Source organism: Theropithecus gelada, chromosome 14, assembly GCF_003255815.1.
Source record: "Theropithecus gelada isolate Dixy chromosome 14, Tgel_1.0, whole genome shotgun sequence".
Lineage (NCBI taxonomy): Eukaryota > Metazoa > Chordata > Mammalia > Primates > Cercopithecidae > Theropithecus > Theropithecus gelada.
Genome location: NC_037682.1, coordinates 99,939,072 through 99,953,705, shown reverse-complemented (window position 1 = coordinate 99,953,705; position 14,634 = coordinate 99,939,072). Strand labels below are relative to the sequence as shown.

At 36.5% G+C, this 14,634-nt stretch overlaps 1 protein-coding gene across 2 annotated transcripts in view; it reads right to left on the bottom strand.

The window, feature by feature from the left end:
• The window catches only part of ATM (ATM serine/threonine kinase), a 135,072-nt gene that overhangs the window by 91,637 nt on the left and 28,801 nt on the right, over window positions 1–14,634 (bottom strand). For both annotated transcript variants that reach the window (XM_025357030.1, XM_025357031.1), the window contains 8 exons: window positions 13,947–14,141; window positions 13,066–13,161; window positions 11,835–12,060; window positions 9,531–9,656; window positions 7,797–7,922; window positions 6,313–6,402; window positions 3,678–3,849; window positions 2,407–2,606 (listed from right to left, as the gene is read on the bottom strand). In XM_025357030.1, the coding sequence (XP_025212815.1) occupies window positions 2,407–2,606; window positions 3,678–3,849; window positions 6,313–6,402; window positions 7,797–7,922; window positions 9,531–9,656; window positions 11,835–12,060; window positions 13,066–13,161; window positions 13,947–14,141 (1,231 nt within the window). The remainder of the gene's footprint in view (window positions 1–2,406; window positions 2,607–3,677; window positions 3,850–6,312; window positions 6,403–7,796; window positions 7,923–9,530; window positions 9,657–11,834; window positions 12,061–13,065; window positions 13,162–13,946; window positions 14,142–14,634) is intronic.

Here is a 14,634-nt window from a genome sequence, read left to right as displayed (position 1 = left end):
TTTATTTTTTTTTTTTTTTTTTTTTTTTTTTGAGACAGAGTCTCGCTCTGCTGCCCAGGCTGGAGTGCAGTGGCGTGATCTTGGCTCACTGCAAGCTCCGCCTCCCGGGTTCATGCCATTCTCCTGCCTCAGCCTCCCGAGTAGCTGGGACTACAGGCGCCCGCCACCTCGCCCGGCTAGTTTTTTTGTATTTTTTAGTAGAGACGGGGTTTCACCGTGTCAGCCAGGATGGTCTCGATCTCCTGACCTCGTGATCCGCCCGTCTCGGCCTCCCAAAGTGCTGGGATTACAGGCTTGAGCCACCGCGCCCGGCCCAAAAAAAATTTTTTTTAAGTATATAAACATAAATTCATACATGCACACATATGCACATATACACAGAGCCGTAAATTTTTAAAAGGTGTATAGTAAAAACAGAAGGCTTTGAGGTCAAACAGCAGAATTCAAATCCCAGTACCACAGCCTTAACTTTTCTGGTTAAAAAACTTGCCTTATGTCATCTAGGGCCTTCGTACCCTCATCTGTAGAGTAGAGATATATCACTTACCTGGCCAGATAACTGTGAGGATTAGATAAAATAAACGTAAAAGTCTAGCTTCTATTGTGGGAGTCAATAAATGATCATTATTACCACTGCTGCAGTTAAGAGCTTGAGCAAGATTCTGAAACTGTAAGTCTCCACTCTCCCAAATAATGCTTGGGGATAATAGACCAGTGGTTGAAAACTATTCTATTAATGAATTTTGGAAAGCAGAAATAATCATGGGCAGGGAAGAAGTCAAACACCTTGACCTATCTTCCCATAAGGCAATCTTGTAAGGCTCTTTATGGTACTATGGACAGAAAGGGCTGTTGCAACTACCAGATATAATGGTAGTTATTATCTAGGCAGCCAGTTTCCGAGAACTACCAAATAATTTTCTAGCTATACTGAAATAATAAGGGATTTTTTTCCTATTTAAATATAGAATAATATATTTCTTATTCCTTTTCAGTTATTAACAAAGGAAATTAAATGATCCTTTTCATTTTTTGACATGAGAGTCATGTACATGAGGTTACTGAATGTTTTGAAGTGACTTGAAACACCAATACGTTAAGAAAAGCATATAACTTCCTCTTGGTCAGGGATAGAGACTTAACTAGAGTATCTGCCAGGACCTAAACCAGGGGCCTAAACAGGGCACAACCAAACTTGTTTTCTTCCTCTAAGAGACTGACGTGCATTTTCACCAAGGGTGGGAAACATGACCAGGGATTCCACCAATGACTCAGCCTAAAATTTACTGTGATCATAGGTTCTAATGTTTGACAATTTGCTGGAACTGGGGACATGACCTAGGACCCAACTTGCTACTCGCTAGGCCAGGGGCTCTACCTCCATATACACTGGGGCTAGGGCTAAGAAAATGGCTCACATGGTCAGATTAGTTATATACAAGGTTGCTGAGCAAATAAGTAAATGAGCAAATAAGTAAAGGTTGAGTGAATAACCAGGTTTTGGGGTGTTTTTTTAACTGCTAGTAAAGAAATTTATAAATTTAGACAGAAAAAAAGATAAACTGTGTGATGTTGGCTTGGATTTGAAGGTAAACAGACAGATAAATGGAAAGGGTGAAGGCAGAAGAGGAATTACTTTTAGAACATTCTCATCAAAATATAAATCTAATCATAAGGAAACATCAGACAAACTCAGAGCAATGGACCTGTACTATTCAAATATATGAAGGTCATGATAAATAAAGAACGGTTCCAGACTGAAGGAGACTAAACAGACTACACATCTAAATGCAATGACAAAATGTTAACTTCCTGATTTTGATGATTATACTCTGGCTAAACAGAAGTGTATCCTTGGTTTTAGGAAATATACACTGAAGTATAAGGAGCATCATGTGTGCAACTTCATCTCAAAATGGTTCAGAGAAAATGATGTGTGTATCTGTGTATGAGTGTGTGTGTGGAGAGAGGGAATGATTAGGTAAATATGGTAAAATGTTAACTGTAGTATTCTTGTAACTTCACTATCATTTTGAAATCAAATCCAAAAACTGGAAATATTTAAGGTCAAAGGCAAGATTCCAACTTCAAACACAATGTTATGTAATATTTTTACATTCAGGGTCTACATATTTTAGCCTAATTAAAATAATTTATAAGAATTAAATCTAAAGAGAATAAATCTATCCAAAATCCATCTAAGTTTTAATATTTCAGCATCCACTTAAATTTGTTGACAGCACATTAAAAGAAAAAGTGTTATTTTCCAACTAGTCTCAGGTTCATTCCTCAAGAAAGCAATTTCAATTCTTCAAAGATACTATGTGAGTCTTACATGTCAACTCATTACATTTAGTCAGCAACATCAGACAAAATCCAAGAGCTTCTTCATTTAACGTAACTCACCATATGCAGGTGGAGGGATTTGGTGGGGTCTAGCGTGCTAGAATCAATTAACATTAACAATTTCCTCCGAATATCAGCTGCCCTAAAGGACACAGTATTGGTCTGAGCAGTAGTTACACACAAACACAAGAACTTGAGCATGTCTAAGAAGAGTAGATCTTGCTTTGACAGATATTCTTCAGCTAAAGGATTAATGGCACCTAAAAATAAAAAGCACTCATTAACACAAAGAGAGGGGCACAACAGCCACATATATTCATATTAACTCAAATTCCCTCCTCTTCACAAAAAAAAGTACATGAAAAGCAAAATTATAGTGAAATTAATTATATACTAAAAGCTTCAAGAGTCTTTTTGAAAAATTATTCAGCATTCTTTTGTCAAGAAATAATTTAAAATATGGGGGAAAAAACCCTTTAGACAAACGATCATTGCAATAATGTTTATTATAGGAAAACAGAAAAAAATTTAAATTTCTAACAATAAAAAATGTCAAGTAAATTATGGGACTTATATAAGATTGAACAATGGTGAAGCCATTAAAAAGTATGACTATCAAGAAAAGCAACTACATGGAAAAATACTTATAATTAAACAGGCATTCATAACATATGTGAATGTTGATGTTGATTACAATTTTGAAAGTTTCTACAGAGGAATAATAGAAAAAGGTTAACAGCAATGGCATTACGGATGTGTTTTCATTTCCTGCTATTGCCCAAATAACCTATCATATGGTTTTATTTTTTTGTTTTTTGAGACGGAGTCTCGTTCTGTCGCCCAGGCTGGAATGCAGTTGTGCAATCTCGGCTCACTGCAACCTCCACCTTTCCAGGTTCATGCCATTCTCCTTCCTCAGCCTTCTGAGTAGCTGGGACTACAGGCACCTGCCAACAGGCCCAGCTAATTTTTGTGTTTTTAGTAGAGACGGGGTTTCACCATGTTAGCTAGGATGGTCTTGATCTCCTGACCTCCTGATCCGCCTGCCTCAGCTCCCAAAGTGCTGAGATTACAAGCGTAAGCCCCGACGCCTGGCCTGGTTTTATTTCTTTAATAGTTATCTTAAGTTCCTTTTATGAAGAATAAAATATGAAACTAATAAATTCAAGTAAAAATCAGAAAAATATAAAGTATATAGGAAAGGAACAATCCTAAAAGGCTATACTAAGGGAAAATAAAATGAGCATAAAATTGATATCAATGAGGCCTCTTATACTGCCAAATCAATATAAATAGGTAAAAGAAATAACAAGTAGTAAACAGGTATTTACCTATGGTACTTTGGCTCTCTCCAGGTTCATTTGCATCACTAACAGTACTATCAGAATAATCGTTAAATAGATTCATGGATGACTGATCCTCCACCTCCATTAGATTTCCATTAGTATCCTCTTCCACTGATTCTACTTCTCCACGGTCAAATGGCTTTTTGATTAAGGATGCCTTCAAGGAAGAGAAACAAAGATGTTCAAGATGGCTTCTTGCAGGAGCATGTTGTAGTTAAAATTTACCTAATCAGGCCAGGCACAGAGGCTCACGTCTGTAATCCCAGCAATTTGGGAGGCCGAGGCAGGCGGATCACCCGAGGTCAGGAGTTCGAAATCAGCCTGGCCAACATGGTGAAACCTTGTCTCTATTCAAAATACAAAAATTAGCTGAGTGTGGTGGTGGACACCTGTAATCCCAGCTACTCAGTAAGCTGAGGCAGGAGAATCACTTGAACTCAGGAGGCAGAGGTTGCAGTGAGCCGAGATCATGCCACTGCACTCTAGCCTGGGTTTGACAAAGCAAGACTCTGTCTCAAAAAAAAAACTTACCTCATCAAACAATTAAAGGTTCATGTGTAAATATGAACACTACAGTACTTTTTCTACTAAATCTAAATGTCCAACAATAGTAAAATGGATATATAACCTGCAATATGTCTACGTAACAAAATAATATGCAAACTTGGCCGGGCGCGGTGGCTCAAGCCTGTAATCCCAGCACTTTGGGAGGCCGAGACGGGTGGATCACGAGGTCAGAAGATCGAGACCATCCTGGCGAACACGGTGAAACCCCGTCTCTACTAAAAAATACAAAAAAAAAAAAAAGAGAAAAAAAACTAGCCGGGCGAGATGGCGGGCGCCTGTAGTCCCAGTTACTTGGGAGGCTGAGGCAGGAGAATGGCGTAAACCCGGGAGGCGGAGCTTGCAGTGAGCTGAGATCCGGCCACTGCACTCCAGCCCGGGCGACAGAGCGAGACTCCGTCTCAAAAAAAAAAAAAAAAAAAAAAAAAAAAAAAAAAAAAAAAAAAAAAACAAAATAATATGCAAACTTTAAAAATTATTTCTTACACTAAGAAGTTCTGTAACACCAAAAGTGTTACCCAAAGAGGGGGTAGGAAAATGTCTAAATTGGTATGACTATTTTGGAGGACAATGACAATATCCATCAAAAAGTAAAATTTACATTCCTTTTGAACAAGCAAGTCTACTGCTAGAAATTATCCTACCTCCATCATATACACAAATACAAACAGACAAAATAAAAGTACAATAATCTGTACCACAGAAGTCGTTGTAACCCAAAAAACTACAAACCACTTAAAATGTTAATTAAGAGCAGACGGTCTTTTTGGCCCAGTGCAGTGGCTCACACCGGTAATCCAAGCACTTTAGGAGGCCAAGATGGGTGGATCATTTGAGGTCAGGAGTTCTAGACCAGCCTGGCCAACATGCTGAAACCTGGTCTGTACTAAAAATATAAAAATTAGCCGGTTGTGGTGGCACACATCTGTATCCTAGCTTCTCAGGAGGCTGAGGCAGGAGACTCTCTTGAAGCTGGGAGGCGGAGGCTGCAGTGAGCTGAGACTGTGCCACTGAACTCCAGCCCGGGCAATAGAGCAAGACTTCATCTCAAAAAAACAAAAATAAAAAAAATAAAAAATAAAAAATTTAAAAAAAGGAGCAGATAAGCTTTCATATACATATATACTATTCACTATTCCCACACAATAGAATACCATGCACTGCTAAATAAATAAAGTATAACAGCAGATAGCTTATAAGTACAGTGACATGGAAAATGATTAAGATGTCATAAAATGGAAATATTCAAGTTATAGAATATGTTTTCACTCAATAGATATTTCAATGTCTACTTTGTATGCCCGGCAGTGTTCCAGAAAAAAGAATGTATGTGGCATAAGCCCATTTGTATGGAAGAAAAATAAATACTACAATATGAATATGTTGCTTACCTGGCAAGATTTTTGGTCACTTTTAAAGAACAAAGAATTATTTTAAATTTTGGTACAATGTTGCATAGAAACAGGTGTGAGCCTGGATGACTCCTTCCCAATTTTTTAGTGTATTATTTATTGAGAAACTAAATGCAGGCACTCACTATGCTAAGTATTGATATTAAGAAGCAATCAGGTGTATTTCCCCACAAGACAAGTAACTTTATTTAATTTCCACATTTTATTTTATTTTTAAAATTTTTTTATTTTTGAGACAGAGTCTCACTCTGTCGCCTAGGCTGGAGTGCAGTGGCATGATCTCAGCTCACTGCAATCTCTGCCTCCCAGGTTTAAGTGATTCTCCTGCCTCAGCCTCCTGAGTAGCTGGGACTACAGGCGCATGTCAGCATGCCCAGCTAATTTTTTAGTATTTTTAGTAGAGACAGGGTTTCAACATGTTAGCCAGGATGGTCTCAATCTCCTGACCTTGTGATGCACCCACCTTGGCCTCCCAACGTGCTGGAATTACAGGCGTGAGCCACCGTCCGGCCTTAATTTCCACATTTATAAAAATGTAAGATGCTATATGTTGTGAGATGCATCCTTATTTACAAAGATATTTCAACAAAAAAATTATGCCTATTAGAATCAAAATATGTAAGAAAAAAAGGAAGCATACTTACGAAACTTTTACAAATATCTGCAATGTCATTCATTAGCTTTGATGTTAACAATCGCAGGAAAAAGCCAGATGCAATCTTATTTGGACTCTTCTGCAATTAAGACAAACAAAGAACAAAGCAACAAAGAAATAAAAACAATTATTCTTGGCAGATAATGTTTTCTCTATCTTGAATGCAATGTAGATAAATAGTTTACTATCAGGGCCAAGATATACACTGCTTCAAAAATACATCTTTTCTTAGAGTAATAATAACTGTACTGTGCATCTTTCATTGTGCTTTAACAACATTAAAGTAACAGCTATTGACCCTAAACATAAGTAAGCTATAATTATAGGTTAGAGTTTATTCTTCTACTTTTCTCCTTCCCCACTTACACCAAAAGGGAGGAAAAACACATTACAAAACCAAGAAATACGTTGATAATATTGATATATGGCCATGTACCTAATACTGGGTTTCAAATATATTTCCAATTATTATCAATACTCTGGGGCCTGGCTTGGCTACCCCACAGGCTGCTGCAGATAAACGTAAAGATTACACACAGTAGCACTCTTTCTACCAAATGTTATGTAAGATGATCTGAGCAAAAGAAAGTAAAGTATGTGCTGGAGTTATTGTTGTGCTGCTTAGTAGCCCTGCTATGCATACCATATAGTTCGGGTCAAAACATTTTTATTAAATGAATGAAAATATCCTAGGAATAAAAGAGTCATCTTTATGGTTGTATATAAAAGTTGTAAGACAATCTCAGAAAACTTCTTGAAATGATAAAATTAGTTTCATGAGAAACTCAGATTCCTATTGCTTATTCATCTGGATATTACCTTTATGTACCATTCAATTTAATTTTAAATTGGTTTGTGTAACTTATGAATGTGACCAGATATGGTAGCTCAAACCTGTAATCACAGCACTTTGAGACACCATGGTGGAAGGATCACTTGAGCCCAGGGTTTAAGACTAGCCGGGGCAATGTGTAAAACCCCATCAATACAAAAAAATACAAAAATACAAAAATCAAGCAGGCATGGTGGTATACACTTGTAGTCCCAGCTACTAAGGAGGCTGAGGTGGGAAGATCACTTGAGCCCATGAGGTCAAAGCTGCTGTGAGTTGTGATCACATCACTGCGATCCACGCAGTGATGTGATCACTCGCTCTGGGTAAAAGAGCGAGAGACTGTATCAGAAAAAAAGAATAAACATAAAAGTAAAAAATAAACTTATGAGTGGACACCAAAACAGTAACACCAACCAGTAATCAGTCCCCTGCATAGGCTACAATTTCAAGTAAAAAGAAAATTTTAGCTAGGTGGTACATGACTGTAGTCCCAATTACTTGGGAGGTTGAGGCAGGAGAACTGCTGGAAAGCAGGAGGTCAAGGCTACAGTGAGTTGTGACAATCTCACTGCACTGCAGCCTGGGTGACAGAGAAAGATCCTATCTCACAAAACAAAACGAGAAGAAGAAAATCTTACCTTGGTACAGTTGCTCAAGCAACGTGTAAATAAATGCATCATATTTCTCAAGGAACCAATTCTGAATTCCTCATTTGTCTTATTTTTAAACAGAGTGATACTTTCTCCTGCACACTGCATTAGAGACTATTATGAATAGAAGAAAAAATGCAAATTCCAGTTAAAATTATAGTTTAGTATTGCTTTTTAAAGTGTACTTTGATCTTGGACATACTATAAAATAAAAAACAAAGTGCACTTAAGAGAAAAAATGAAATGTTCTTAGAAGTTCCACGTAGTCACACAGCATAAGCAAAAATCATTAACAATTTTTTAAAACGGCAAATCTTATACTCTGTTCCTGCAAATCATACCAGTGACAGAGTACTACCAAGAGATAAGAGTTTCATTCTTACAGTCTACTTGATTAACACCCTTAATCAAAGATTCTTCAATATAACTGATCAAAGGGAAAACTTCTAAAAAGACAGACAAAAATCAATATTTTAATGAGATTAAATTTTAATGTGATATTACTTCACTTACTATTATTTATAGTTGGCTTACAGTAATTTCAAATTTTAAGAATACATAAGCTGGGCGCGGTGGCTCATGACTGTAATCCCAGCACTTTGGGAGGCCAAGGCAGGCAGATCACGAAGTCAGGAGATCAACATCATCCTGACCAACATGGTGAAACCCCATCTCTACTAAAAATACAAAAATTAGCTGGGCATGGTGGTGTGCACCTGTAATCCCAGCTACTTGGGAGGCTGAGGCAGGAGAATCGCTTGAACCAGGGAGTCAGAGGTTGCAGTGAGCCGAGATTGTGCCACTGCGCTCCAGTCTGGAAGCAGAGCAAGACTCTGTCTCAAGTTTCCTGACTTTTTAATGGCGATCATTAAAAAGTCAGGAAACAACAGATGTTGGAGAGGATGAGGAGAAACAGGAATGCTTTTACACTGTTGGTGGGAGTGTAAATTATTTCAACCATTGTGGAAGACAGTGTGGCGATTCCTCAAGGATCTAGAACTAGAAATATCATTTGACTCAGCAATCCCATTACTGGGTATATACCCAAAGGATTATAAATCATTTTACTATATGTAAACACAATAAACACACATATGTTTATTGCGGCACTGTTCACAATAGCAAAAACTTGGAAGCAACCCAAATGCCCATCAATGACAGACAGGATAAAGATAATGTGGCACATATACACCATGGAATACTATGCAGCCATAAAAAAGGATGAGTTCATGTCCTTTGCAGGGACATGGATGAAGTTGGAAACCATCATTCTCAGCAAACTAACACAAGAACAGAAAAACAAACACCGCATGTTCTCACTCATAAGTGGGAGCTGAATAATGAGAACACATGGACACAGGGAGGGGAACATCACATACTGGGGCCTGTCAGGGGGTGGGGGCCTAGGGGAGGGATAGCATTAGGAGAAATACCTAATGTAGATGACGGTTGATAGGTGCAGCAAACCACCATGGCACTGTATACCTATGTAACAAACCGGCATGTTCTGTATCATGCACCCCAGAGCTTAAAGTATAATAATAATTAAAAATTAAAACAATTAAAAAATACATAGTATAATTTCTTCTCATATTACATAAATAAAAGAGAAAGGGTTAACCTGCACAAAATTTAATGCCTTCCAAACAAATGTAATAATTTTCTCAGGAATACATTTCCTTTAAATTTAATCTGAAACTTTATTAGTATAAATTCTCCTACCTTGGCTTTCTGGAATAATTCTGACTTACATGCTTCCTCTTCAGCTATTACACCCATATAACAGTAGCAGCCAAGGACACCCACCAAAAGACTTGAACACCGGACAAGCGTTTCTGAATTTGTAATCTTAAAGTAAACCACAAATAAAAATATATATATTTCATAAATAATTTAGTATATTCTATAACTATCTTTTGCAAGAACAAATTCTACATATATATTAAAAAACAGAAGTTCAGTTAACTGACTTAAAGGTGGCATATTCTGAATATCTCTAAAAACAGCTAGGAGATCACTGTAGAATTATAACCAGGATTCTCCAGAAAAATAGCCTAAGTATCTCCTAATGGCCAAGCAGGTTCAGGTGGAGCGTGTACCATACATGCAGGCCCTTAAATATTTGAGGTAGGGATGAAAGAAAAGAAAAAAAGCTTCACAGGCAAATAAATGACTATAAGTCTTAGATCACAAGTAGAAATTAGAGTCATATAAAGAGACAATGAAATGACATTTTAAGCTTCTGAATAACAGGAACTTTGACTTATTCAGCTTTTTAGACTCCACAGACTAGCATAAAACATTTTTTCTAGTAGATAAAGTTTAGACAGCTGGCCGGGCATGGTGGCTCACGCCTGTAACTCCAATACTTTGGGAGGCCGAGGCGGGCGGATCACCTGAGGTCAGGAGTTTGAGACCAACCTGGCTAACGTGGTGAAACCTTGTCTCTACCAAAAATACAAAAATTAGCTGGGCGTGATGGCAGGCACCTATAATCCCAGCTATTCAGGAGGCTGAGGCAGGAAAATTGCTTGAACCCAGGAGGCGAAGGTTGCAATGAGCCGAGACCACGCCACTGCACTCCAGCCTGGGCAACACAGCAAGACTCCATCTCAAAAAAAAAAAAAAAAGTTTAGACAATTTTATAGAACGATGTAAGAATCTGCTAAGTTACAAACAAGATGTTCAGATTTTTTTTTTGCTCCTACAGGGTAGGAAATGGCATTTTAGGAGAAAATATACAAAACTAAATTACTTTGTAATGAAAGTGGTTACAATTGTGGTACAGAAGAATGTCAGTAAAAGATCATAAAGAAGTACACTGTCCCTTCTCAGGTCCTCAAGTCATTTTCCCTGGTTACTGAATTCACTCCTTTCAACAGATTGTAGGCTTTATTTCATTTAATCATTTACTACGTAATAAGGCACTGTGGAGGATACAAAGATTAATAAAAGTATGTATGCCCTTTTAAGAGTTTATGTTTAAGAGTTATAGTTCAAGAGATATTTGTATACAAACCATATGTAAATATCCATGGTATAAAGAAGATGCTAACTGCCATTAAAAATGTGAAACATTAAGTACTATGAAATTAAAAGATGAAAAATGATTAGGCCAGGCACAGTGGCTCATGCCTGTAATCCTAGCACTTTGGGATGCTGAGGTGGGTCCATCACCTGAGGTCAGGAGTTCAAGACCAGCCTGGCCAACATGGCAAAACCCCATCTCTACTAAAAATACAAAAATTAGCTGGGCGTGATAGCACGTGCCTGTCCCAGCTACTTGGAAGACTGAGGCAAGAGAATTGCTTGAGCTGGAAGACGGAGGTTGCAGTGAACCAAGATCATGTCACTGCAATCCAGCCTGGGCAACAGAGCGAGACTCCATGTCAAAAAGAAAAATTCTTAGAATCTTACCTTCTGAGATTCTAAGAAAGGCGTTAGCAAGGATTTTCACATGTGGATGATCTGAATACACAGAAATAGGTAGAAAGACATTTCACATTTTAAAAAATGGAAGTTTTGGCAAGAGAACAGTATACATGAAGAGAACTCGTGATTTTATGAGGCTAAAGGAAATTCCTAGATGACGTCTAAAATAATTGCTAGTCCATTTATTGTATTTACTAATCACTCGTCTCTCTTCAAATGCCACCAAAATCTATTAGATTTGTTTAAATTGTGTTCTTTTCTATTACTGTAACATCTCCCTCCTTTGTATTTAGAGGTTTTTTCCATCATATAATCCCCATGCTCAAACTCTTACTATTCCTCACTAACCTACACAAGGAATTCTTTTACGTCTACCATAATTTCCAGTACAGAGGAAGTACTCAAATTATCATTCTTGAGTTTTCCTTTAATGATGCTAAGTTGTCCCAATTTGTAGCCCTTTACTGCCACTTTGCTTTTAAAATTAAGCCTCCCACCATCCTTGGTGTTTTTCCTGCCCCTATTTCTCCTTCCTAACAGTTTACCAAAGCTGAATCATATATAAACTTAGTTCTTTTTTTAAAAAAATCTCACCTCAGATGAGTAATTATTTAGAAGCTGTTCTGACAATCCCAGAAGATAGCAATCCAGTGATTCCTTGAGATTCTGGTGGACAGAGAAGCCAATACTGGACTGGTGCTTTTCTATACCACATTCTCTCACAATGGTTAAAAAGTCCATCTTGTCAAAAGTTGTCTGAAGAAATAGTTCTTCTACTTCTGAGAATGAAAGTTCTTCTTTATCTTTTCGGTGGTGTTCACTTCAAGAAAGTAAAATCTTTAATTTATAAACAAAGTACCTAATGCTTCGCTTATATGTATTCGCAATATATTACAAAGGGAAACATTAACCTAGTATCTACATCATTCAAAGACTACTTACATAATTAATAGATTATTCTTTTAAATGCTTCTCTCCTTTGGACTTTGATACCTACTTGTATCAAATTTCATTATTCAGTAGCAAAATTTACCAATAGACAGAGAAAAAAATACAAGTTACAATTTCAAAGGCAAATTCAGAAAGTATTTTTTAAATTACCAGATATCAATGTTAAGCATAACATTGTCTGCAAACACAACCCTTTTTTCACCAAGCAGAAGGAGTAACAAGCATAGATTTAAAAACCTTTAATATCTGGTATGGTTAAGCAGTTACACATCCTTTGGGTTAGAAAAGTAACGATCTTGCTACCAAAGTTTCATTATTGTTGTTGGTATTTATTTGTTTTTCACTATTAATTTCTCCAAAAAGTAGGAACTTTTTTCATCTTTTGCCCTCTTGAGGGAGATAAGGAATCTTTGTGCCAGTCGTTTTCAGTCACAGCAATACAATCTAAGTCTCTTGAGTCAATCAACTAAAATCAGGTTTAGATTTATTTTTGTTTTCAATTATCCTTAGTTTTTAAAGCTAACAAATAGTCAAATCATAGTTGATGTACAGAAATGGGTAACATCTTTAAGAACTTATTTCATATAAATTATATATTATTAATTTCCCAGCATAACTACTCAACTTTTCTCATTGGCACTTGCCACATATTGTACTATACAGCATTAAAAAATAGTAACCTTGGTCTAATGTTATATAACACAGATTACAACCACTGAATTAAAACAACCTCTTCCCTGGGTAACAATTGCAATTTGTTTTGGACCAATTTAGTTTACAATTATTAAGATACAGCTACTACACAACTAAAATTATCATCTTCGTAATTAAAGCTATAGCTTAAAATGACAAAGAACATTATTAGATAACATACCATTCTGGCACACTTTGGAAAAAATTCATTGCAGCTTTACAGTTTTTCATAGTGAGACTCACAAGAATTTTCTCCAGTACAAGATGAGGAAAATTACTATAAAGAAAAACCAAAAGCTTCACTTAGAAGACCAAAAGCCACATAAAGAATACTTTAAACTTTAACATCCACGTTTAGCTATAAATCTTGACTTCTAAAATTTGGATCCTAGATTAAAATTGCTTTCATCTATACTGAATTTCTTAATATCTAAAAGGATAATTTAAGGAGGACAACCATTGTTACTATCATTTCCAATACTGTTTAGAAATAGGATGTCTGATTAACAGTATTTCTGAAGTAAATAAAAGGTTGTAAAATCAAAGCAAAAGTTCTTTAATTGGATCCATTCAGAGGTCTGCTCTCCAATCATTTGGTTCCAATTACCATCTGTGCAAAGGTTAAGTGGACAAGTGACTCCATTCCTTTATCCTAGTGCTTACATCCTGTTTTGTCTTCCTCATTTCCTCACCTCATCCATAAAACATATTTTACCCAAAAGACACTCCCATTATGAGAAAGGATCCAGGATCTACATAACTGAGATATATGGACTCATTTATTTAAAAAATCAGAAAGGAACACATAAATGCTCAAAGAATTATATGTGCATTCTTCATGCACATCCCCCACATTCTCACAGTGAGACAACTCTTTATTTCAGAAGCAATCAGGTATAAAGACACAGATAGACTGTAAAAACAAATGTAATATTTAATAATTAAGGTTAGATCTGGGAGATTCTGCATTACTATTATAAAATAAAGCCAAGTGGCATCAAGTAAGTGGAGAGAGCCTGACAAAACAAAAAAACCAGCAGCATGCTAACGAACTTAAATTACCTGTGAAGAATTGGAGGCACTTCTGTACTATTTTCTAAGTCACCCTCTAGCTGATAGAATAAGAGCCATTTCATTATTGATTCCTTTAAAGAAAAGCTTCTATTTACTTCACACATATTTTGCTCTATTCCCATTTTTACTGTTCCAGGAACTAAACTGGTGGTCAGTGCCAAAGTCAAACAGCATACTGCAGGACTATAACAAAACAAAGGACAATTACGAAAAGCAAGCTCTTGAAGGGGCAAAGACTTTATCTATCAGGACAGTGCCTGGCACAAACATTTAGTTAAGTTGACTAAATGAACATAAAAATTGTTAAAAGTCTGATTACATTTGGGAAGATTCTTGATTAAAAAATAGTTCTTTTATTAACAGTGGATAGTACTACAATTTTAACAAGGCTATTGAATAAATAATGATAAATTGCACATAAAAGAAATTTAAACTCTTGGTAATTCTTTAAAGAAAGTCTTTTGGATACACATATACAATTAGAAGGAATAAGACCTGGTGTCTGATACATCAGTAGGATGACTACGGTTAACATTAATCTACTGTACATTTCAAAATAGCAAGAAGAGAATAATTCAAATGTTCCTGGCATGAAGAAAAAATATGTAGGGTGATGATATCCCATCACTCTACATGAGTGTGTCATATGAGTGTGTCAAATTATCACATGTACCTT